This window comes from Drosophila eugracilis, unplaced genomic scaffold (genome assembly GCF_018153835.1).
Source record: "Drosophila eugracilis isolate 14026-0451.02 unplaced genomic scaffold, ASM1815383v1 contig_1807, whole genome shotgun sequence".
In the NCBI taxonomy this organism is placed as follows: domain Eukaryota; kingdom Metazoa; phylum Arthropoda; class Insecta; order Diptera; family Drosophilidae; genus Drosophila; species Drosophila eugracilis.
Window position 1 is genome coordinate 41,663 of NW_024572652.1, and position 26,905 is coordinate 68,567.

The 26,905-nt window shown below is 40.3% G+C and overlaps 2 protein-coding genes and 1 pseudogene across 2 annotated transcripts; all 3 read left to right on the forward strand.

Annotated features, from left to right (window-relative positions):
- Window positions 1–1,459: 1,459 nt before the first annotated feature.
- On the forward strand, window positions 1,460–2,873 carry LOC108104165 (annotated as a pseudogene).
- Window positions 2,874–3,402: 529 nt separating this feature from the next.
- LOC108112985 (DNA-binding protein modulo-like) lies at window positions 3,403–5,888 on the forward strand. The gene is given in 4 exon segments (XM_041817656.1): window positions 3,403–3,598; window positions 3,664–3,922; window positions 4,404–5,038; window positions 5,041–5,888. Coding segments are annotated over 4 exon segments (1,938 nt in total).
- Window positions 5,889–10,304: 4,416 nt separating this feature from the next.
- On the forward strand, window positions 10,305–16,107 carry LOC108115341 (DNA-binding protein modulo-like). The gene is made up of 5 exons (XM_017226764.2): window positions 10,305–10,577; window positions 11,331–11,852; window positions 11,983–12,315; window positions 12,437–12,682; window positions 14,635–16,107. Exons 1-5 carry the CDS (start codon window positions 10,305–10,307, stop codon window positions 16,105–16,107), a joined length of 2,847 nt encoding a protein of 948 aa, XP_017082253.2.
- Window positions 16,108–26,905: the final 10,798 nt, after the last annotated feature.

The following is a 26,905-nucleotide window of genomic DNA, read 5'->3' on the forward strand; positions in this document are numbered from 1 at the left end:
ATTCAGTTTGCTAGTGGAAATTACCCAAGCGCTACCTAATGTCGGAGAAATCATGTCGAGTAACTGATAGTGATGTCACTGCCCATGTGAGGGCTTATAACCTAAATTTCTTCATAAGTAGCGAAATAATGTTCATTTTGAAAAATCTTTGGTAAATCGATAGATATTAACACAAATAAGTTATACAAGGTCAAACGAAGGCATTCATAATATTATTATAGACGCCACAGTCTTCCGCGGTTTGTGGCTGTTAGAGTGGGCGTGGCCGAATAAAAACTCGTGCGGAGTTGCAGTGGCAATCCTAAAATACGTATTCTTAAGCCTAACTTTCTAGCTCTTTTAGTTCTGGAGATTTTGCATTTTTGGTTTTTCGGATTTTGTGGGCGTTAGGATGGCGTTTCCTATAAAAGTTCCACTATAAGATGCATAGCATGATGATGATAGCATCTAAAGATTATACATACTGAATTTCAACTTTGTAGCTCTAATAGTTCCTGAGAGCGATTTTAGTTTCAGTGATTTTGGTTTTTCAGGATTTTTTGGCGTTAGGGTGGGCGTGGCTAGATGGAAAAAAACAATTCGCATTTGGGGAATCATAAAAATGTACAAGTTTAATACGAACTTTCCATCACTTATAATTACCGAGATATCAGGTTTTCTTGAAAATGCGAAAACCGTCTTTTTAGCTTGGTGGGCGTATGGGTGGGTGTGGCCAGATAATAGTACCACTAAAAGATGCGCTGGTATCCAAATTTTATACATACTGAATTTCAACTTTCTACCACTAATAGTTCCCGAGATTTTAGCGATTTTAGTTTTTAGCGATTTGTGGGCGTTAGAGTGGGCTTGGCAGGATGCTGAAATAAACTTGCGCTGTCCCGGGACCTTAAGAATCTTCATGAGTAATCTCAACTTTGTATCTGCTATAGTTCCTGAGATCTTAGCGTTCATACGGACGGACGGACGGCCGGACAGACGGACATGGCTCAATCGACTTCGCTATTGATCCTGATCAAGAATATATATACCTTAAAGGGTCGGAAACGCTTCCTTCCATCTGTTACAGACATTTCAACGAATATAGTATACCCTATTACTCTACGAGTATTGGGTATAAAAAGAGACAAAAAGTAAATGTGCAGTGAAGATGTATTGAATATATAAGTTAACCCGTAGTCGGGTTACACTGGATGCAAGCGTAAGCGGGAACGAACGCGATCACCATTTCGTAGTTTATTCGCAACATATATCTTTATGTGAGTCTTGTAATATTTTTTTATTGGTAATGCTTTACCCCAATTACATTTAAGAAGTTTCGATAGCCCTTGTTAAAAGTTGAATAATCCCCCATTTCGACCAAATCTGCTTGCCACAGGTCGTTTATTCCGATCCGATCGCTCTCTATCAATAAAAAAATGTCCAAAATTGTCAACAGACAAGATGATTATACATAAAAACAAACGCTGAGGAGCAGATCGACGATCAGGTTGAGGACGATAGCGACTCCGAGGCAGAAGGTGCGGCTGATTTAATTGATGATGAGGCTGAGGAAGATGAAGATGAGAATAGTGACGAAGAGGAAGATGATGACGAGAAGGTTGAGCTAGGAGAGGTTTCAAAGACCTCTGACGCAGGGGAAGAAGAAGACTCCGACGAAGATGATGAAACCCCTGAAGAGGAGCCTGTTTCCAAGAAAGGCAAGAAAAGTAAGAAACCCGGGGAATCCAACTCTGAAGGATTAAAAGAAAAGAGCGGAATTCCTAAAGTGTCCGTTGGTAGGATTTCCATAGGAACGCCAAAAAATCAGATCGTCTATGCCGCGAACTTACCAAATGAATACTAACACAAGGATGTGGTCACCTTATTCGCCAAGTTCGGACCGATCTATGCAGTGCACCGTATCACTAATAAGATGGGATCCAATTCAGTCATCGTGGCCTTTGATACGCCGGCTGGAGCAGAAGCCGCTTTGCAAGTGGTTGCCCTGCTTGGACCAAATAGCACAAAAGAGGATATAAGGGCTTTATCGAGAAAGTAGCTCCCGTGGAGGATGTAACTTTAAATGCTAACCGCCTTATCCCCAGAGCATTTGTAGGCTTGGAGTCAGTAGATGATATTCCTAAAGTCCTAAAACTGCACAGCACCGAGCTCTTTTCTTGCACGGTGCGACCTCTTTCGTTCAAGGCGTTGTCAACGTCCAATGAACTTACCCTGGTCGTAGAAAATGTAGGCAGGCACGAGTATAACAGCTGCGATGCCTTGGAGAAGATATCCAAAAAATGTGGTGAATTGGACTATGTTGACGTTGTGTGCAGCAGAGCAGTTTTTGCGTTCGTCACATTCAAGCAACCTGAAGGAGCTACAAAGGCTATTGCAGAACTCCAAGGAAAGACTGTTAACAATCTGGAGCTAAAGCTGCAGCCCTATCATGTCAGTAGATCGGGAAGGGCTATTCTAGTGATAAACTTGACGTCAGATACTACTGAAGCTGACTTAAGGCAATTGTTTACCAAGAGCGGCGAAATCGAGAGCTGTTGGGCATTAAGGCCGTAAAAAAGATCACAACCGATGAAGGCTTGTGTAAATCAGTCTTGGCCAACGAAACTATCGTCAACCGCGAACGTATTTTTATCGAGCCCAACTCTCTGCTGAAGCACAGATTAATGAAAAGACGCACTGCAAAAAGCCACGCTCCCGGAAAGTTCCAGAAGGACACATTTGGCCGCAAACCTTTTAATCAGCTTCCGTCACATGAAAATGGGGGCAATCCGTTTATAAAAAGGAAGTTAGAAACTGAATATGCCGTAGGAGAATTAGTTGCCATAAAAAGAACACAGTATGGAACAAAGAACAAAGAAATAACTGTGCGTTAACACATCGAAAACTGTCGCGACGAAGAATGAAGTGAAGACTGAGAAAAAAAAGAATTAAGAACTGATAAAAGTCGAGGAAAATCTAAAAAAATAAAAAGATCGACTAACGTCGAAGCAGCGAATTGGTGTACACAGACTACTACAGACTATTTTTGCGACAACAAAAAATTCCCTGTGGCGAAAAGAGGAGCTGAAAGATCTTGCAAACGACGCAATCCGCCAAAAAATTTCGAGAGACGAGCAAGAAGTGGCAACGAGACGAGCAAGCGAGTATGAGCTGTAGTAGGAGAGTGGATTGGATTGGCAAAATTCCAGCAGACGTAGAAGGCAGCCAAATCCAATTGGGTGTGGTGAGCGACTGAGACGATTTCATATATTTAATCTGATTTAAATTTTTTTTGAATACACGAAGTTGTTTAACGTCAATTAAATTCTTACTTTCTTGTATCAAAACATTTAAATATTGAATTGTACCACTGTTTGTAAACGGCTTGAACTCATTACTATGGATGCTAGATCGAACCTCGCTATGACCGTGCCTCTACTAAGGGCAAAGTTATCCAAACTAGGTTTGTATACAACTGGCAGAAAAGGAGCTTTGCAGGATCGGTTTTTTGATCATTATGCATTAGATGTGGCTGGCGATGAGGACGGCCAGGCTGATGATTACCAAGAGGCGGTTCAACCTAGTAGCTCGAGATTTACACTATGCGATATTCAGGACAGTGTTTCATCATTTTTAATAATTTGCATAAATTTATTTATGCTAATCAACTTCTGATTGGAGCAGCCAAGCTCTACATTAAAAGTACAAGGGGAGTTAGGGGTTGGATTGAGCTGAAAAACGCGTTGAAGGAAGAACTCGGTAAAAAGCTATGTTCGGCAGAGATACACAAGATTTTGCGCAAAAGGCAAAAACAACCAAAAGAGGTATGCCTCGAGTATCTCTATAGTTTAATTGAGATCAGCAAACCGATAAATCTTGATGAGGAAAGTCTAGTATCGTACTTCATAGATGGCATCCCAGATAGCAAGGTCAACAAGGCAGGGTTGGATCGAGCGAATTCCATTAGGGAACTTAAAGCCGAATTAAGCACTTACAAAAAGAGGGTAAGGGAAATACTAAAGACAATTTGAACAGGGAATCGACAGGTAAGCCGACTCAGAGCAATTTTCAAAAGAAATGCTTCAAATGTAACAGTGAAGGCCATATTGCTAAGGATTGCAAAGGCGAAGTAATATGTTACAAGTGCAACAAGAAAGGACATATCTCTAAAAATTGAGATAAGAATAAAGAAACTATTTCCGTTAAGAAAGAGTTTGCAAACATACTGGAAGTAAAAGCTGCGAAGGGACTCAAAAGATGAAAGCTAAAGGAGTGACATTCATTCCAATGGCGTCGAGTTCAGGGCAAAAAAGAGAGACTTTGCATCGACATTTAATGGAATTTGTGTCACGGAGATAGTCGAGAAAAGTTCCGTCCTAGATAAAAATAATTTATCTCACCAGTCCGACATTGAAAAACTAAAGGTACAGGAAGGAGAAACAGATCGCAGCTACCCAGTCGCCCTCCAAAAGGACCAGGAAGCAACCAGTGAAGAAAGTTCCACTGTCGAGCGAGGAAGAGTCCGACGCTGAGGAGCAGATCGACGATCAGGTTGAGGATGATAGCGACTCCGAGGCAGAAGACGCGGCTGATTTAATTGATGATGAGGCTGAGGAAGATGAAGATGAGAATAATGACGAAGAGGAAGATGATGACGAGAAGGTTGAGCTAGGAGAGGTTTCAAAGACCTCAGACGCAGGGGAAGAAGAAGACTCCGACGAAGATGATGAAACCCCTGTAGAGGAGCCTGTTCCCAAGAAAGGCAAGGAAAGTAAGAAACCCGGGGAATCCAACTCTGAAGGATTAAAAGAAAAGAGCGGAATTCCTAAAGTGTCCGTTGGTAGGATTCCCATAGGAACGCCAAAAAATCGGATCGTCTATGCCGCGAACTTACCAAATGAATACAAACACAAGGATGTGGTCACCTTATTCGCCAAGTTCGAACCGATCTATGCAGTGCACCGTATCACTAATAAGATGGGATCCAATTCAGTCATCGTGGCCTTTGATACGCCGGCTGGAGCAGAAGCCGCTTTGCAAGTGGTTGCCCTGCTTGGACCAAAGAGGATATCAAGAGCTTTATCGAGAAAGTAGTTCCCGTGGAGTATGTAACTTTAACTGCTAACCGCCTTATTCCCAGAGCATTTGTACGTTTGGAATCAGTAGATGATATTCCCAAAGTCCTAAAACTGCACAGCACCGAGCTCTTTTCTCGCTTTATTACGGTGCGACCTGTTTCGTTCAAGGCGCTGTCAAAGTCCAATGAACTTATCCTGGTCTTCGAAAATTTAGGCAAGCACAAGTCATACAGCTGCGACGCCTTGGAGAAGATATTCAAAAAATGTGGCGAATTGAACTATGTTGACGTTGTGTGCAGCAAGACAGTTTTAGCTTTCGTCACATTCAAGAAACCTGAAGGAGCTACAAAGGCTATTGCACAACTCCAAGGAAAGACTGTTAACAATGTGGAGCTTAAGCTGAAGCCCTATCATGCCAGTAGCTCGGGGAGGGCTATTCTAGTGAAAAACTTGACGTCAGATACTACTGAAGCTGACCTTAGGCAATTGTTTACCAAGACCGGCGAAATCGAGAGCATCCAGATGTTGGGAATTAAGGCCGTAATAAAGTTCACAACCGATGAAGGCTTGTGTAAATCATTCTTGGCCAACGAAACTATCGTCAACCGCGTACCTATTTTGATCGAGCCCAACTCTCTGCTGAAGCACAGGTTAATGAAAAGACGCATTGCAAAAAGCCACGCCCCCGGAAAGTTCCAGAAGGACACATTTGGCCACAAACCTTTTAATCAGCGTACGTCACATGAAAATGGGGGCAATCCGTTTATAAAAAGGAAGTTAGAAACTGAATATGCCGTAGGAGAATTAGTTGCCATAAACAGAACACAGTAAGGAACTGGAATGAAACTTTATCCAAAAATTGTTCGGCACTCACAAAGTAACTAAAAAACTTAATCACGGGCGTTATGAAATAAAAAAACAAGGTAATCAGGAGGGATTACTGTCGTTACTACGACAGCAGCCGAATACATGAAAAAATGGGGTTCATTCAGGGGCGAATGAAGATTAAGGATAGCCGATTGTGGAATATGGGTATATAAAGGTATTAAGCAGCCTATTTAATTTCATATGGGGACACACTGTTCCGAATTCCACAACCTCGTAGCTTTTTTTCTACAGCCAAAACGCCATATAGAACTGTCTCTTTTCATCAAAGAATGTCTATACCCATCACCCTCTTCCTAATAGAAATTGCGCCGTACTAATTCAAGTCGAAGTCAGTCGATTGCGAAGAAGGGAGCAAGTTTCGAAAACTGTCGCGACGAAAAATGAAGTGAAGACTAAGCCCCCGCCAATTTACTTACGAGAAAAAAGTTCCAACGTTCTTGTCAACAAAATTATAGAGCTTATTGGCAAGGACAATTTTCACATAATACCACTCATAAAGGGCAACATCCAGAACACAAAAGTTCAAACGAAGTCTGAAGATAATTACAGAGTATTATCAAAACATCTCACCGACAAAAAAAAGAACTTTTATACTTATCAGCTAAAAAGCAGCAAGGGCCTGCAAGTCGTACTTAAGGGCATAGAGTCCGAAGTATCGCCTGCAGAGATAACAAGGGCGCTACAAGAGAAGGGATTTAGCGCTAAGACAGTCTTCAATATCCTTAACAGGGATAGAAAGCCGCAGCCACTCTTTAAGGTTGAGCTCGAACCAGAAATTAAGCCCCTAAAGAAATACGAAGTTCACCCTATATACAATCTTCAGTTCCTGCTGCACCGCAGAATTACGGTTGAGGAGCCGCACAAACGCAATGGCCCGGTACAATGTGCGAACTGCCAAGAATTTGGCCATACAAGGTCTTACTGTAAACTGCGCCCTGTGTGTGTAGTTTGTGGTGAGCTTCATGACTCCGCACACTGCCCAGCGAGCAAAGATGACCACAACTCAAAAAAGTGCGGCAACTGCGGTGGAAATCACACTGCTAACTATAGAGGTTGCCCAGTTTATAAGGAGCTGAAAAGTCAAATCCACCAGAGGGGAATTACTGCCCGCACCCAACATAAACAGTTGCTAGCCTCCAGGTCAAACCCTGAAGTCTTCTTCTCGACTGCAGCCAGATCCTCACTTGGACCCATAAACTCAGCCAAAAATGTTACATACGCAAGTGCTTTAAAATTAGGACTGTCTACCCCAGCCTCAAAAAGCTCATTGCCGCAATCAGCATACCAAGAACCGAACACGGCTCAGCAGCATCAATCGCCAGAGCAGCCAAAAAGTAACTTTGAAGCTATGATATGCAGTCTACAACAAAGCCTTACGGAGTTTATCTGATGCGAAACCAAAATCTATTAATACAAATGCTGGTTTCACAACAATCCAAATAATGACTTCCCTACGAATATCTACGTGGAACGCTAACGGCGTTTCGCAGCATAAGCTCGAGTTAGCGCAATTCCTACTAGACAATGAAATCGACGTAATGCTGCTTTCAGAAACACATCTTACAAACAGATACAATTTTCAACTACGAGGATATTCATTTTATGGAACAAACCATCCAGATGGTAAAGCACACGTCGGGACTGGAATTTTAATCAGGAGCAGTATTAAGCACCATTATCATACAAAATTTGCTAAACACTACCTACAGGCCACATCCATAAATATACACCTAAATACTGACAAGCAATTAATGCTAGCCGCCGTATACTGCCCCCCACGCTTCACAATAGCCGAAGATGAGTTTATGCAATTTTTCAACTCACTCGGAGACCACTTCATAGCAGCAGGAGACTACAATGCCAAGCACACACACTGGGGATCTCGTCTCGTGACTCCAAAAGGAAAGCAGCTCTATAATGCAATTATCAAAGCCAAGAACAAGCTCGACTATGTTTCTTCTGGCACACCAACATACTGGCCGGCAGACCCAAAGAAACTTTCGGATTTAATAGACTTTGCGATTACCAAAAATATTCCTAAAAACATGATAAGCGCCGAATGCCTCTCGGATCTTTCATCTGGTCACTCGCCTGTCCTTTTTACTCTACTCCGACATCCAGGAACATGGGATCAACCATTAAAACTGACCTCACATAAAACCAATTGGGTTAAGTACAAAAAGTATATTAGCTCACACATTGAGCTAAGTCCTCACCTCAGCGATGAAGCCAACGTAGACAGTTTTGTTAATTCACTGGAATCTGTACTCGTCTCTGCAGCTCGAGTTTCAACACCTCATACTATAAACACACAATGGAATCAAAAGAAGTCAAATCTACAAATCGAACAGCTCGTCCTCGAAAAGCGACGCTTACGTCGAGCATGGCAAATTCACAGATCGCCATCTGCAAAGCAATGCTTAAAACATGCCTCACGTCAACTTGCTCAAGCTCTACAGCAAGAAGAAACATATGTCCACCGCCGCTACATTGAGCAATTGTCAACTAATTGTACAAAACACTCACTATGGAGAGCTCACCCAACTCTGAGCTCACCGAAAGAAACCGTGATGCCTATTAGAAATTCCACGGGCGGCTGGGCGCGCAGTGACGCAGACCGAGCCAGCACGTTTGCCAACCACCTTAAAAATGTTTTCCAACCAAATCCTGCCACTAATGCGTTTACTTTGCCGACTCTATCATATGAGCCCCAGCCTCAACATGAGCCGATTGAGTTTCGCCCAAACGAAATCGTAAACATCATCAAAAGACAACTTAATCCGAAAAAATCCCCGGGCTGCGACCTCAACGAAAAACGAGAGTACTGTACTGCCATATTTTTAGATGTCTCTCAAGCATTTGATAGAGTTTGGCTAGAAGGTCTAATGTACAAGATCAAGACAATGCTCTTCTACAGCACCCACAAGATTTTAGAGTCTTACCTTCACGACAGAAAATTTGTTGTGAGGTGCAACACTGCTATATCTGATGATTACACTGTTGGAGCTGGAATTCCTCAAGGTAGCGTGCTAGGGCCAACACTATATGTCCTCTACACAGCAGACATCCCAAAAAGCACACGTTTGACAACATCTACGTTTGCCGATGACATAGCTATTCTTAGCCGTTCTAAATGCCTGATTCAAGCAACTGCGCAGCTAGCTCGTCATATGGTCGATGTTGAAAAATGGCTATCAGAGTGGCGAATTAAAGTGAACGAATTAAAATGCAAACACGTTACGTTCACTCTGAACAGGCAAAACTGCCCGCCGATTACGTTAAACAACACTCTACTCCCACAAGCAAACGAAGTAACTTACCTAGGAGTACATCTCGACAGAAGACTCACATGGCGCCGGCACATTGAAGCCAAAAGAACACACCTAAAGCTAAAAGCCAGCAGCCTTCATTGGCTTATCAACGCCCGGTCACCTCTTAGCCTTGAATATAAAATCATGCTGTGCAACTCGGTACTAAAACCTATATGGATGTACGGCTCCCAGTTATGGGGGAACGCCAGCAATAGCAACATTGACATTGTTCAGAGAGTTCCGCACCGTGGTACGTTCGCAACGAAAACATACACCGCGACTTAATCACGCCTTCGTCGCAATGACCTACCCACCCAGCGACCGACCTGAGGGACGCGCAACCAGAATGCAGTCTTAGTATACTGTTAGTTACATTTTAATGTTAAGATTCGTCAACTTATTGTTAGTATCAAAATTAAGAGTAGATTCAATAAATAAAAGCAAAGAAAAAAAAAAAAACTGAAAGCGTTGGATGTAATTGATAAACAAGAACAGATAAAGACGACGAAAATCTAAAAAGTTAAAAAGATAGACTAACGTTGAAGCAGCGACTTGGTGTACACAGACTACAAAAGTGCCAAAAATTTTGCAAAAACTTTACTAAGCGTACCCAAAAATTGACTCGAAAAAAAAAACTTGCAACGCAAAATCTGCGCAGCGACAACAAAAAATTCCTGTGGGCGAAAAGAGGAGCTGAAAGATCTTGCAAACGACGCAATCCGCCAAAAAATTGCGAGAGACGAGCAAGAAGTGGCAACGAGACGAGCAAGCGTGACGACATCATAGAAGAGTACGAGCTGCAGTAGCAGAGTGGACTGGATTGGCGAAATTCAAGCAGACGTAGAAGACAGCCAAATCCAATTGGGTGTGGTCAGCGACTGAGGCGATTTCATATATTTAATCTGATTTGATTTTTTTTGAATACACGAATTTGTTTAACGTCAATTAAATTCATACTTTGTTTTATCAAAACATTTAAATATTGAATTGTACCACTGTTTGTAAACGGCTTGAACGCATTACTATGGATGCTAGAACGAACCTCGCTATGACCGTGCCTCCACTAAGGGCAAAGTTATCCAAACTAGGTTTGGATACAACTGGCAGAAAAGGAGCATTGCAGGATCGGTTGTTTGATCATTATGCATTAGATGTGGCTGTCGATGAGGACGGCGAGGCTGATGATTACCAAGAGGTGGTCCAACCTAGTAGCTCGAGATTTACACTACGCGATATTCAGGACAGTGTTTCATCATTTTCAGGCTCCGAACAGGAAGACGTCAATCACTGGCTGTCTGAATTCGATGACGTTGCAGTTACCGTGCGTTGGGATAATTTAAAAGTACAACTACATTAAAAGTACAAGGGGAGTTAGGGGTTGGATTGAGCTGAAAAACGCGTTGAAGGAAGAATTCGGTAAAAAGCTATGTTCGGCAGAGATACACAAGATTTTGCGCAAAAGGCAAAAACAACCAAAAGAGGCATGCCTCGAGTATCTCTATAGTTTAATTGAGATCAGCAAACCGATAAATCTTGATGAGGAAAGTCTAGTATCGTACTTCATAGATGGCATCGCAGATAGCAAGGTCAACAAGGCAGGGTTGGATCGAGCGAATTCCATTAGGGAACTTAAAGCCGAATTAAGCAAAAGAAAAGATGAAGGGTAAGGGAAATACTAAAGACAATTTGAACAGGGAAGCGACAGGTAAGCCGACTCAGAGCAATTTTCAAAGGAAATGCTTCAAGTGTAACAGCGAAGGCCATATTGCTAAGGATTGCATTGGCGAAGTAATAAACTATTTCCCTTAAGAAGGAAGTAAAAGCTGCGAAGGGACTCATTTACAAAAAGATGAAAGCTAAAGGAGTGACATTCATAGCCATGATTGATTCGGGATGTGACTTGTGTTTGATGAGAGAGGACATTTTCAGAAGTTTTGACGGCTTGAAGCTAAAGCCAGTAGTTAAGCAGCTCAGAGGTATCGGCAAGGGCGAACTTGTGACCGTCGGATGATTCGACGTCGATCTTGAAGTTGATGGTGTATGCCTCTCGCTAACTTTCCATGTTGCCATACAGAACGAACTCGACTACTCGGTGGTTGTGGGAAACGATGTGCTACAGTCAGTCGACGTAATGTTCAGTTCCAACGGCGTCGAGTTCAGGGCAAAAAAGAGAGACTTTGCATTGACATTTAATGGAATGTGTGTCACGGAGATAGTCGAGAAAAGTTCCGTCCTAGATAAAATTAATTTATCTCACCTGGCCGACAATCAAAAACTAAAGGTACAGGAAGAGGAGAAACAGATCGCAGCTACCCAGTCGTCCTCCAAAAGGACCAGGAAGCAACCAGTGAAGAAAGTTCCACCGTCGAGCGAAGAAGAGTCCGACGCTGAGGAGCAGATCGACGATCAGGTTGAGGTTGATAGCGACTCCGAGGCAGAAGAATCGGCTGATTTAATTGATGATGAGGCTGAGGAAGATGAAGATGAGAATAGTGACGAAGAGGAAGATGATGACGAGAAGGTGGAGCTAGGAGAGGTTTCAAAGACCTCAGACGCGGGGGAGGAAGAAGACTCCGACGAAGATGATGAAGCCCCTGTAGAGGAGCCTGTTTCCAAGAAAGGCGAGAAAAGGGGGGAATCCAACTCTGAAGGATTAAAAGAAAAAAGCGGAATTCCTAAAGTGTCCATTGGTAGGATTCCATTGGATTGGAATGCCAAAAAATCAGATCGTCTATGCCGCGAACTTACCAAATGAATACAAACACAAGGATGTGGTCACCTTATTCGCCAAGTTCGGACCGATTTATGCAGTGCACCGTATTACTAATAAGTTGGGTCCCAATTCAGTCATTGTGGTCTTTGATTCGCCGGCTGGAGCAGAAGGCGCTTTGCAAGCCAAGCATAAGGCGCTGACTCTTGGAGAAAATGTTTTAACTGAATCTCAGGCGAAGGACAAGGAAGCTTTAAATGAACGCACAGTTGTGGTTGCCCTGTTTGGGCCAGATGTCACCAAAGAGGATATCAAGAGCTTTATCGAGAAAGTAGCTCCCGTGGAGGATGTAACTTTAACTGCTAACCGCCTTATCCCCAGAGCATTTGTAGGTTTGGAGTCAGTAGAGGATATTTCCAAAGTCCTAAAACTGCACAGCACGGATTACGGTGCGACCTGTTTCGTTCAAGGCGTTGTCAAAGTCCAATGAACTTACCCTGGTCGTCGAAAATGTAGGCAGGCACGAGTATAACAGCTGCGATGCCTTGGAGAAGATATCCAAAAAATGTGGTGAATTGGACTATGTTGACGTTGTGTGCAGCAGAGCAGTTTTTGCATTCGTCACATTCAAGCAACCTGAAGGAGCTACAAAGGCTATTGCAGAACTCCAAGGAAAGACTGTTAACAATGTGGAGCTAAAGCTGAAGCCCTATCATGTCAGTAGCTCAGGGATAGCCATTCCAGTGATAAACTTGACGTCAGCTACTTCTGAAGCTGACTTAAGGCAATTGTTTACCAAGAGCGGCGAAATCGAGAGATGTTGGGCAATAAGGCCGTAATAAAGATCACAACCGATGAAGGCTTGTGTAAATCAGTCTTGGCCAACGAAACTATCGTCAACCGCGAACGTATTTTTATCGAGCCCAACTCTCTGCTGAAGCACAGATTAATGAAAAGACGCACTGCAAAAAGCCACGCCCCCGGAAAGTTCCAGAAGGACACATTTGGCCGCAAGCCTTTTAATCAGCGTCCGTCACATGAAAATGGGGGCAATCCGTTTATAAAAAGGAAGTTAGAAACTGAATATGCCGTAGGAGAATTAGTTGCCATAAAAAGAACACAGTATGGAACAAAGAACAAAGAAATAACTGTGCGTTAACACATCGAAAACTGTCGCGACGAAGAATGAAGTGAAGACTGAGAAAAAAAAGAATTAAGAACTGATAAAAGTCGAGGAAAATCTAAAAAAATAAAAAGATCGACTAACGTCGAAGCAGCAAATTGGTGTACACAGACTACTACAGACTATTTTTGCGACAACAAAAAATTCCCTGTGGCGAAAAGAGGAGCTGAAAGATCTTGCAAACGACGCAATCCGCCAAAAAATTGCGAGAGACGAGCAAGAAGTGGCAACGAGACGAGCAAGCGAGTATGAGCTGTAGTAGGAGAGTGGATTGGATTGGCAAAATTCCAGCAGACGTAGAAGGCAGCCAAATCCAATTGGGTGTGGTGAGCGACTGAGGCGATTTCATATATTTAATCTGATTTAAATTTTTTTTGAATACACGAAGTTGTTTAACGTCAATTAAATTCTTACTTTCTTGTATCAAAACATTTAAATATTGAATTGTACCACTGTTTGTAAACGGCTTGAACTCATTACTATGGATGCTAGATCGAACCTCGCTATGACCGTGCCTCTACTAAGGGCAAAGTTATCCAAACTAGGTTTGGATACAACTGGCAGAAAAGGAGCATTGCAGGATCGGTTGTTTGATCATTATGCATTAGATGTGGCTGGCGATGAGGACGGCCAGGCTGATGATTACCAAGAGGCGGTTCAACCTAGTAGCTCGAGATTTACACTATGCGATATTCAGGACAGTGTTTCATCATTTTTAATAATTTGCATAAATTTATTTATGCTAATCAACTTCTGATTGGAGCAGCCAAGCTCTACATTAAAAGTACAAGGGGAGTTAGGGGTTGGATTGAGCTGAAAAACGCGTTGAAGGAAGAACTCGGTAAAAAGCTATGTTCGGCAGAGATACACAAGATTTTGCGCAAAAGGCAAAAACAACCAAAAGAGGTATGCCTCGAGTATCTCTATAGTTTAATTGAGATCAGCAAACCGATAAATCTTGATGAGGAAAGTCTAGTATCGTACTTCATAGATGGCATCCCAGATAGCAAGGTCAACAAGGCAGGGTTGGATCGAGCGAATTCCATTAGGGAACTTAAAGCCGAATTAAGCACTTACAAAAAGAGGGTAAGGGAAATACTAAAGACAATTTGAACAGGGAATCGACAGGTAAGCCGACTCAGAGCAATTTTCAAAAGAAATGCTTCAAATGTAACAGTGAAGGCCATATTGCTAAGGATTGCAAAGGCGAAGTAATATGTTACAAGTGCAACAAGAAAGGACATATCTCTAAAAATTGAGATAAGAATAAAGAAACTATTTCCGTTAAGAAAGAGTTTGCAAACATACTGGAAGTAAAAGCTGCGAAGGGACTCAAAAGATAAAAGCTAAAGGAGTGACATTCATTCCAATGGCGTCGAGTTCAGGGCAAAAAAGAGAGACTTTGCATCGACATTTAATGGAATTTGTGTCACGGAGATAGTCGAGAAAAGTTCCGTCCTAGATAAAAATAATTTATCTCACCAGTCCGACATTGAAAAACTAAAGGTACAGGAAGAGGAGAAACAGATCGCAGCTACCCAGTCGCCCTCCAAAAGGACCAGGAAGCAACCAGTGAAGAAAGTTCCACTGTCGAGCGAGGAAGAGTCCGACGCTGAGGAGCAGATCGACGATCAGGTTGAGGATGATAGCGACTCCGAGGCAGAAGACGCGGCTGATTTAATTGATGATGAGGCTGAGGAAGATGAAGATGAGAATAATGACGAAGAGGAAGATGATGACGAGAAGGTTGAGCTAGGAGAGGTTTCAAAGACCTCAGACGCAGGGGAAGAAGAAGACTCCGACGAAGATGATGAAACCCCTGTAGAGGAGCCTGTTCCCAAGAAAGGCAAGGAAAGTAAGAAACCCGGGGAATCCAACTCTGAAGGATTAAAAGAAAAGAGCGGAATTCCTAAAGTGTCCGTTGGTAGGATTCCCATAGGAACGCCAAAAAATCGGATCGTCTATGCCGCGAACTTACCAAATGAATACAAACACAAGGATGTGGTCACCTTATTCGCCAAGTTCGAACCGAGCTATGCAGTGCACCGTATCACTAATAAGATGGGATCCAATTCAGTCATCGTGGCCTTTGATACGCCGGCTGGAGCAGAAGCCGCTTTGCAAGTGGTTGCCCTGCTTGGGCCAAATGTCACCAAAGAGGATATCAAGAGCTTTATCGAGAAAGTAGTTCCCGTGGAGTATGTAACTTTAACTGCTAACCGCCTTATTCCCAGAGCATTTGTACGTTTGGAATCAGTAGATGATATTCCCAAAGTCCTAAAACTGCACAGCACCGAGCTCTTTTCTCGCTTTATTACGGTGCGACCTGTTTCGTTCAAGGCGCTGTCAAAGTCCAATGAACTTATCCTGGTCTTCGAAAATTTAGGCAAGCACAAGTCATACAGCTGCGACGCCTTGGAGAAGATATTCAAAAAATGTGGCGAATTGAACTATGTTGACGTTGTGTGCAGCAAGACAGTTTTAGCTTTCGTCACATTCAAGAAACCTGAAGGAGCTACAAAGGCTATTGCACAACTCCAAGGAAAGACTGTTAACAATGTGGAGCTTAAGCTGAAGCCCTATCATGCCAGTAGCTCGGGGAGGGCTATTCTAGTGAAAAACTTGACGTCAGATACTACTGAATCTGACCTTAGGCAATTGTTTACCAAGACCGGCGAAATCGAGAGCATCCAGATGTTGGGAATTAAGGCCGTAATAAAGTTCACAACCGATGAAGGCTTGTGTAAATCATTCTTGGCCAACGAAACTATCGTCAACCGCGAACCTATTTTTATCGAGCCCAACTCTCTGCTGAAGCACAGATTAATGAAAAGACGCATTGCAAAAAGCCACGCCCCCGGAAAGTTCCAGAAGGACACAATTGGCCACAAATCTTTTAATCCGCGTCCGTCACATGAAAATGAGGGCAATCCGTTTATAAAAAGGGCAAAGTTTTAGAGCTGAAAACCTTAAAAGATTTAGTCTTAAGTTTTGCAGTACAATAAAAAGAACACAGTATGGAACTGGAATGAAACTTTGTCCAAAATTTTTCGGCCCTTACAAAGTAACTAAAAAACTTAATCTCGGGCGTTATGAAATAAAGAAAGAAGGTAATCAGGAGGGACCAAACATTACTACGACAGCAGCCGAATACATGAAATAATGGGGTTCATTCAGGGGCGAATGAAGATTAAGAATAGCCGATTGTGAAATATGGGTATATTAAGGTATTAAGCAACCTATTTAATTTCATATGGGGACGCACTGTTCCGAATTCCACAACATCATAGCTTTTTTTATCAGCCAAAACGCCATATAGAACTGTCTCTTTTCATCAAAGAATGTCTATACCCATCACCCTCTTCCTAATAGAATTATCTGAACTTTTTTGGTCCGTAAACTGATCAAATGACTGATATTAAAATCATAATTTGTATTATCTATCTTGTCTTCTCTCATTTCATTTTCTTTTGAGTGTATTGATATAGCATCCGACTCCCTCTCATTGTCCACATAGTCATGCGTTTCGTCTTTCTTTCTGTTTTCTAAAACATTTGTATGTGAAAAGACATTATTATACGAATCAATGTCATTTGTAGATTGGTACTGAGATTAGTTTCAGTTTGTCTGATGTTCTTGTATAGAACAAGTCATCGACATCTGGCATATCATTGTCATACTTTTCATTTTGGTATAACTCACGTTTAACATTTGCTCCCTCGTTTGATTTTAAGAATGGCTGCTTTTCATTTTCGTTAACAAGTTCATGTAAGGTTCTGTAATAGGTTTTTTTCATCCAACTCTAAAACGCTTGATTTTTATCACGTTTGAGGTCATCAAACATTCTCTTCAAGGCAGATCTCGCTTTTGTTAACTGAGCTAACACATTCATTATTGTAAGCTGTATAAAATTAGATAAAGTATATTTTTTAAAATATATTGTCTTTATGTAATCACTCTTCAGTTACTCAGTCTATACTGTTTACTGAAAACTACAGCTTCTAATATTTATATCCACCGCACCCATTCCATGAAATAAAAAATGTATTGTTAATATAGATTTTAAAATTATTTTTTATCGTCCGTAGAATCGAATTCGACTTCTGTAGACTCCTTGTTCTTATAGTTGTTTTTCTCCATGTTCATTTTATTGTATATTGTTTTTGTTGTTAATCAGTGTTTTTGTTGTTTATCAGTTGTTTTATGTTGTTAATCAGTTGTTTTTGTAGTTAATCAATTGTTTAGCAGTGGTTTTTTATTGGTTTTCAGTTGTTTTTTGTTGTCAATCAGTTGTTTTTTTTGTTGTTTTGCAGTTTTTTTTGTTGTTCCTTCTATGGTTTTATAATTATTTGTTGTTTATCTGTTTTTTTTTATACTATTTCAACATCTGCTGAACGCGAAGTCGAAACTTACACTGTGAAGTTAAGGTAAGCAGTCCCGATTTTAATACCATCCTTAAGCTCAATTGAAAACACTAAAGAATCGATTTTTAAATCGTTTCTCCATTATATTGATGTTTAATCATCAAAGCTTTCCCATCGGATAAGATACATTAGCTATAGGACTGCTTTTAATAAGTCAAAAATAAATAATATGAGTACTTGGAAAAATTAATAAAACCTATAAAAGGAATGGGATATCATACATTCTCTCATAACGATAGTAAATTATACTCCAGTGAAGCAAAAAATAATTCTATTATGATCTCGATGATGTAGCTTATGAAAAACAAGATCAGATCAGATCTTATCTTTGTATGGTTTGTGATTCGTGACAATGAAAACTTTATTATAATGTTTAAACAAGATTAGTTAAATAAATACATATATATATTGATCATATTAATACAGATATGGGATACGGTATATTCGCGGAAATTTGTAAAAAATGCTATACGAGGTCAAACGAAGACATCCACTATAATATTGTGGACGCCACAGTTTTCCACGGTTCGAGGACCTTAGAATGGGCGTGGAAAGATAAGAACTCCTGCCGAGAAAACAGTAACGGGTATCTTATAGTCGAGGCAGTCGACTTTAGCGTTTCTTCTTGTTTTTTATTATTTGTCTTCTCTTTTAGAGTTTATGTTTTCAATTGAAATCACAACACTTGTTGTTGCACGTAACCTTTTGTTGAGACAAAGCTTACAAAGTTTATCAAAACAAACAATAGCCAATGGCTATCATTACTGTTTCTCCGAACATACTCCCCCTGCTAGATGGGAACCGCTTCCAAACAGCACAGATTCGATCGGAAGAGCAGCTAGTTTGGCAACGACCCTCTTGAACAGGCCAGTTGAGCTCCGAACCATAACTACCATAATGATTTCATCCTCTCCTGGTGTGACCTCTTAAACGCGTCCAATGTGCCAATGAAGGGGCGGCAACTTTTCATCCTTCATCAACACTAAGACATCGACCGGTATTTTGTTCTGTCCAGATTTCCACTTGCCCCTCTCTTGCAACAAGGACAGACAGATAATCTGCGCTCCGTAAAATTTGCTGAATCTGGACCGATAATTGCCATGGATTTAGTCAAGATTCTTGAATGAAAGGTGAATTGAACCTTGAACCTGTTAGAAAATGCGCCGGTATCAGCACTTCCAAATTATTCGATTTTCTGATCTACTTCGGTCTTCTGAAGTTGGATAGTAGGTTGTTAAAGCAGGTTCTGGTTAGTGAATAAAACATGGTTCCCTCCACCCTGAAACCCATTATCTGTCGTCTCCTGTGATTAGGATTTCCCATCACCACCCCGCATGTCCTTTTAGTCAGTACGGATTCTGGCACAGCAATCATAAGTTTTAATATGATTGCACGTGCTCAAAGAACTAATAAAATGTGACGATTGTGTCATGTTTAGTTTTTCGACCCCCCTATCCGTTACTTGAGAATATTGAAATGTATTCCTGACCCTAATTAGGAAGTTTGGGAACGTCTTAAGGGGTTGAATTTTCTGAAAACACACTGTCAATTTCTATATGTGTAAGTTGCTGTGTACGTGTGTGCCTTTGTATGGCTGAGTGGGAACCCCAGATGTGTGTGGAAACATGACATGGATAACCGATAAGGAAAATCCATGCTCGCACCTTAAAAAAAATGTGTTTTTAGTATATCTCTCCATTCCAACACATTGATAAAATGTATTCTTTTTATCCATGTGTTGATGGTTTTTATGTTTTTTATAAATTTTGAAGTTTCAAGCCGAAAGACTTTAAACATAATTTATTTTTCAAAGTAAGTGAGCTTCGTTTTAGACTAGATCTTTCTATAGCTTTACAATTAGTAAGGTTTGGTTGAGTGTATGAACCAGGTCTTTTATTATAAATAATCATTCTATAATGCAAATATGCATCTGAATCAAAAAATTTTCACCACGTAATGAAGAGAGTGCTTATTTCATCGAAATTGTTTAGAAAGAAAATAAGATTATGTGTTGTCATAGTCATTTTATAGCCAGGAGGAACATTAATACCGAATTCATTTAACGTATGATTATGTGTATTGTCCACATATGAACCACTAATTATGTTACATTCCAAACGAATATAATTTTTAAAATATTGACAGTCTGATCCGATAGATATGTTTTTGTTGGGTGTGGCTCTAAAACTCTTTTATCAAAACCCAAAAAGTTGACCAATTGATATTTCCTTATTAAAGTAAACCGGCTCCCGAGGGCTGGTTATTTCCACTTGAACAGTATTGTTATTGCTTTCAATTTTAAAAAAAATTTCAATACTCTCTCAGTTTTTTATAAATATAATCAGTTATATTATTTAGTTCATAGGATCAAGTGGGAATTGTGATCACATTAGTTCCGATATGAAAAAGGTTGATTTTTTCGTCTATATATGGAATTGAATTCTACATGTTAAAATCAATAAATGCACACTCAAAACGTCCATCCAATTCGATTGGTGGAAAATAGTTTGTATTTATAACAGAACTATTTCCATTCAAGGACAAGGTCACTAATTATGTCTAATTATGAAATCTAATATTAAGCAGTGGAAATGTTTGTTTTTAGTCTATTGTTTAACACAAATCTCTTGTTTAAATATTATAATAAAGTTTGCATTATCACGAATCAAGTGTTTAGGTATATTTTTTTTACGCGACTCCCGTTGCTTGACGTGCAACCCACCTCCCGCCCAACCGACCGAGGGGCGCTGCCGGCTCGGAACACGGGGATAGATCCGAGTGGACTAGTAAAGATACGATGAAAGTTAGTTTTATGCTAAATGGATTAGTATCGAAACTTTCAAAGTATAAGGAGAAGAGTTAGAAGTAATGTTATAAAGATCATTGTAGTTCGAACTTAGTACCCGAAAGGTTTCATGTTGGGCAAAGTTCGAACTACAATGCCCTAAGGATAGATGAATATAGTTTCTAGTAATCCTAAGGGGTACACGGATTTTCAAGCTGCCTAGAAGGGCCTGGCTATCAATTTTACCCTTAAGAAGATTATGGATAAAGACGACACCAAGCATCGTTCTACGATTAGCGAGGGATGGCAAATTTATAAGTAAGAGTCTACTTTTATAAAAGGGAAGAGCAGATATTAAAAAGTTATTTTGGATGGATTCAATAAGGCACTGGTGAAACCCATACTGGGGTTCCCAGATACATGATCCATATTCCAGAATCGGAAGAACTAAAGAAATAAACATTGTTTTGGTAACATAGGGGTTGTCAAATTCATTCGACCACCTTTTAATGAAACCAAGCACTCCTCTAGCTTTATTAACCATAGAGGAAATATGGTCGAAAAACTTAAGTTTTGCATCGAGTAAGGTGCCAAGAAATTCAACTGCATTTTTATGGAGCTACACCCTGCAGAGTATAAGTGGCAACTTTAGGTCTAGGGCGAGAGAAGGTTATTGCTGTGCACTTAGAGCTATTAAGATTTACAAAGTTTCTAGAGCAGCAGTTTTGAAAATGATTAAGGTCGGATTGCAGTTTCACCTGGTAGGAAGTATCGGTATATTGCAGACAGAGTTTGACTTCGTTTGCATACATAAGTACTAGGGAGTCATTAACAACCAAGGGAAGGTCATTAATGAATAAAGTAAAAAGTAACGGACCAAGATGGCTCCCCTGAGGGACCCCGGAAGAAGCGTTGACTAAAGCAGACAATGAATTTTTAAAAAGAACACGTTGCGTTCTACCTGTGAGGTAACTGCTAATCCAACCCAGGAGATCAGTAGGAAAACCGATAAGATCGAGTTTTTCTAAAAGAAGGCCGTGATTCACGGAGTCAAATGCTTGCTGAAGTCAGTGTAAATGACATCCGTCTGAAGTTTATTTTGGAAACCAGTGATCACGAAGGATGTTAGTTCCAGAAGATTGGTAGCGGTAGACCGTTGTTTCATAAAGCCATGCTGGCATGAAGATATGACAGATCTACAATGGTGCTGCAAGTGAGGCACAATAACTTTTTCGAAATGTGCCTATATATTGTGTACCTACTGGGGAAAACTTCAGAATTAAGAATTTCTGGAGTTAGCCAGGTTTCGGTAAACACAATGACCTGGGATGCAAACGAGAAGCTTACCGAAAACAAATTAGAAAGCTTAGAGCGTAAGCCTCTGGTTCTGTTGCGAAATAATAATGGATGATGTCAGTTTTTTAGGTTGGCAGGAGCGTTTACTTGTGGAAGCTTTACTCCTAAAGGGCGACTTCTTTCTTCTTTTTATTTTTAAGCTGATGTTCTTGAACGAAAATATGTTGCGGCCAGAAATTGGTCGAACAGATATCGTCAAAAGCCATCGGAGGAACACGAATCTTGAAAGATGTCACGTTCCTAGCGTAGGAATATTTATACTTAGTGATATTTTCCACCCAAATATCGACTTTAAGTTTTGCTTGAATGTAAACTAAGATGTCCGATTCGGACGTATCAGGGAAAAGCCGGGAAACAAAAATGTGTTTCTCTAGAAGAATACTAATCAAGGGCTTTGGCGGGGCGGGTGGTTTACCCACGCTACCAGTGGGTGCCGGTTAACCGGACCCTAAGTTTCTCTGGTGAGTCAAGGGTAAATTATTTTGGGCTTGTAGAACATTTGGCTCGGGAGGGTCCAATGCGACTACCTACTTCTACGACTACTGCTCATCGGACAAATGCCTACGCACCTTAGCAACATTTTCGGGATCCGAAATATAGGCTGTTACCGGTGTCGTCACGATTGGAGTGGTGGACGGCAGCGGTGACAATGGAGCAGACTGTTGAACATCAGATGGAGGGAGAAGGGAGTTATTTGCATTACTGGTGGTAACCGCCGGCGGCAAACGGGACGTTTTTTTGCGCTTAGGAGACTCATTCAACAGTGTAAATTGTTGAACGGAGTGTCCAGCGCAGAAAACAGGTCGTTAGCTTTTCGAAAAGCAACCAATACCTGACCGAACCCATTTTTAGTCTGCCGCATAAAAGATCTAATTTCCTTCTGGGCCTCACAACATCTGTCACAACGACCCAAAGCATCCGGAATGGTGGCTGACTTAAACCCTGCACACTTGGAGTGCGCAATGTTAACACACAGCCAACAGTGGACGCTTACTTGGTCAACCGACCAAGATTCACGGAGTCAAATGCTTTACTGAAGTCAGTGTATATGACATCCGTCTGAAGTTTATTTTGGAAACCAGTGATCACGAAGGATGTTAGTTCCAGAAGATTGGTAGTGGTAGACCGTTGTTTCATAAAGCCATGCTGGCATGGAGATATGACAGATCTACACTGGTGCTGCAAGTGAGGCACGAGAATTTTTTCGAAGAGTTTCGGAATTGCTGATAGTTTGGATATACCTCTGTAATTTTCAGCATCCGATTTTTTTCCCTTCTTGTGAAGGGGAATGATAAGGGGCTCTTTCCAGATAGCGGGAAACGTGGACGTTTCCAGGGAAAGGTTAAATAATTTTAAAAGGGGTTTGGCCAAGGTAGCAGAGCAGTACCTAAGCACACAGCCCGGTACCCCGTCTGGACCTGGTGAAAAGATTGGCTTCACATTCTGAAGATCCTTTATAACCCCACATTCCGACAAGGTGGGTCGGGAAATAAAGGGGGTCTGCGCGTTTATTAACAAAGGTGAATAAGTAGTTTGAAAAAACTGTGCAAAAAGATCGGCAATTTCCTGATCCGTGCTTGCAGTAGTTTTTCGAAACGATAGCAAAGACGGAAAGGTTTTAGATTTACGCTTAGTGTTAACAAAACTATAAAACTGTTTCGGATCCAGAGCAAACTGGTTCTTACATCGAGCTAAATAGTTCTTATAACATTGAGTGTTTTGCACGGTAAAGTTAGACCGAGCCATCATATAATGCACATAACAGTCATTGCTATTGGTTCTTAAGTATTTTTTAAAGAATCTTAATTTGATATTTTTTAGGTTAGAAAGGTGCCTTGTATACCAAGGGGGTTTATCCGCCATAGCCGGATACCGCAACGGAACAAAGCGATCAAAAACTAGATTTAATGTACTATAAAATATATCTAGAGCAGTCGACATATCGGTACATGCGTACAAATCGGACCAGTCAAATTCTGAGATAAAATTATTAATTTTTTAAAGTCGGCTTTACGAAAACATCGAATTTTTTTATCAGCGTAATTGTTCTTAGGCTTAGTGCATAGCCCCGTATCGATCGTAAGATCTAATGTTGGATGATAAGGATCTTCGGGGAGTGTGAGAGGTGGAGCTCTGTATATGGATACGGCGTCCGTATCAGAGAGAAAGCACAGATCGAGCAAACGACCTAAAGAATTCCCTATATGATTAATTTGAGCCAGTGACATGTCTAACATGCCCGCAGTAAAGTCGTGATGCGACGAAGGTGTTAAAGCTAAGGTGTTATCGTTCATGGTCCAAGCCACCTGGGGTAGGTTAAAATCACCCAACACCACCAGCTGATCCATGTCCGATAACATTGAGAAGACAGACTGAATGGGTGCTAGGTGCCGCTCATATATCAAGGAATCGGACTTAGGCGGAATATAAGAGCAAGTGATGTATAACTTTAACCTAGACAATGCGATTTTAACTGTAATAAATTCTAAGTCTCCAGTTTGAAGATTTATCACCTCGGAAACGAGATTAGAGTCCACTGAAATTAAGACTCCACCACCATTTCCGAGGGATCGGTCAAGCCTATATATTGTGTACCTACTGGGGAAAACTTCAGAATTAAGAATTTCTGGAGTTAGCCAGGTTTCGGTAAACACAATGACCTGGGATGCAAACGAGAAGCTTACCGAGAACAAATTAGAAAGTTTAGAACGTAAGCCTCTTGTGTTCTGGTACGTAAGAATAAAGGATGATGTTAGTTTTTTAGGTTGGCAGGAGCGTTTACTTGTGGAAGCTTTACTCCTAAAGGGCGACTTCTTTCTTCTTTTTATTTTTAAGCTGATGTTCTTGAACGATAATATGTTGCGGCCAGAAATTGGTCGAACAGATATCGTCAAAAGTCATCGGAGGAACACGGATCTTGAAAGATGCCACGTTCCTAGCGTAGGAATATTTATACTTAGTGATATTTTCCACCCAAGTATCGACTTTAAGTTTTGCTTGAATGTAAGCTAAGATGTCCGATTCGGACGTATCAGGGCAAAGCCGGGAAACAAAAATGTGTTTCTCTTTGGCGGAGCGGGTGATTTACCCACGCTACCAGTGGGTGCCGGTAAACCGGACCCTAAGTTCCGCTGGTGAGTCAAGGGTAACTTCTTTTGAGCTTGTAGAACATTTGGCACAGGAGGGTCCAATGCGACTACCTCAGACTGCTCATCGGACAAATGCCTTCGCACCCTAGCAACATTTTCGGGATCCGAAATATGGCTGCAACTAGATAACAATAAATGCACTGCACGACGCGGAATCGAAAACAGATTTTTGAAGTAGATAAACGTTTGCTTATCTTATGTTGTCTTTTTTCCACAAGCTACATCATCAAATATTCCTTTAATATGTTTTATTAATTTTTCCGAGTACTCATATTTAAGTTGATATAAGCTCTTAGATAACACGTAAATATTTCCGAATTTCAATCCGTTTGGGCTCTCTATCGAACTGAGCATAATGTTGGTTTTACCACAATTTGAAGGTCCAACAATAAGAGCTCTTATTGTAATAGGTAAGAGAGAACTATGTTCGAACCGACAAAATCATAAACACCGTGTGTATGCTTCGGAACTTTATTTGAGACTAAATATGAAGTTGAGGAAAGAACAAAAAAGTTGATATACATATTTTCTTATTCTCTATTTCTTTAGAGCGAGACAATTATATTTACTTCAAGATCACTTCCTCCTTCCAATAACTATACAAGCGTGCATTGAAACGTACTAAAATATGCAGAGTACTTTATTTTCTACAAAAACAACTGATTAACAACAAAAGCAATATACAATAAAATGAACATGGAGAAAAACAACTTTAAGAACGAGGAGAATACAGAAGTCGAATTCGATTCTACTGACGCGGAGCTGGAGGACTACTTTCTATACACCCCGGAAAGGTATACACATCTTGGGGAGGAATTAATTGAGAAAACGGATGATGGGAAATTTATTATTCATAAAAGGAAATATAATTTATATTTAGAAATAAGTAAAAAAAATTAAAAACTTTAATAAAATATATAACAAAGAATTTTAAATTCTATATAAACAATACATTTTTTATTTCATGGGATGGATGGGGTAGATACAAATATTAGAAACTGCAGTATTCAGTTTACAATATAGATTAAGTAACTGAAGAGTGATTCATAAATGTTATATATTTTTAAAATATACTTTATCTAAATTTATACAGATTACAATAATGAATGTGTTGGCTCAGTTAACAAAAGCCAGATCTGCCTTGATTAGAAAGTTTGAGTTGGATGAAACATTTAAACCTACTACAGAACCTTTACATGAACTTGTTAGCATAAATAAAAAGCAGACATTTTTTTAAACAAACGTGGGAGCCAAGGTTAAACGTTAATTATACTAAAATGAAAAGTATGAGAATGATATGACAGATCTCGTTAACCTGTACTATACAATCTATGGGAGACAAAATCAGACAAAACGAAACTTATCTCAGTACCGATCTATGAATGAAAGTGATTCGTATAATGATTTATTTTCACAAACAAATGTTTTTGAAAAAGGAAAGAAAGACGATGATGTGGAAAAAGGGAGTGAGCCGGAAACTATATCAATGCTTACAAAAAAAAATGAAATGACGGAAGATATAAATATAGAAGACAAGATAGATAATACAAATTATAATTTTAATATCAGTCATTTCAGTCGGAAAAATATATTGGATAACGTTTACGGACCTAAAAAAAGTTCAGATAATGTATTAACATTAGGAAATAGTGTTCTAAAAATAATTGATAATCTGATTCATTTGTCTATTGAAATGTGTTGCGAGCTAACTCCTGATCTGTACTCTCGTATATTTCATAAACACCCCTAGAATTATAATTATCATGATTTAAAAACATATAAAAATATTGTTTTAGAAACAAATGTTCAATGTATACTAAAATTATTAAAAACTAATAAACGATAAAAAAAATCCTATAACATTCACTTCACTTCGTACGAAAACTGGTTTCGGTTATATGACTCTGGAGGAATCAGAACAAAATTATATATATTGGAATGATGTGAATAAACTAGTCGAACGGTTACAAATTTTAGTGACGTCAAAAACAGCGGGTAACAAATATCTCAATAATGAGATTTTCTCAATAGTAGAGGAGGGA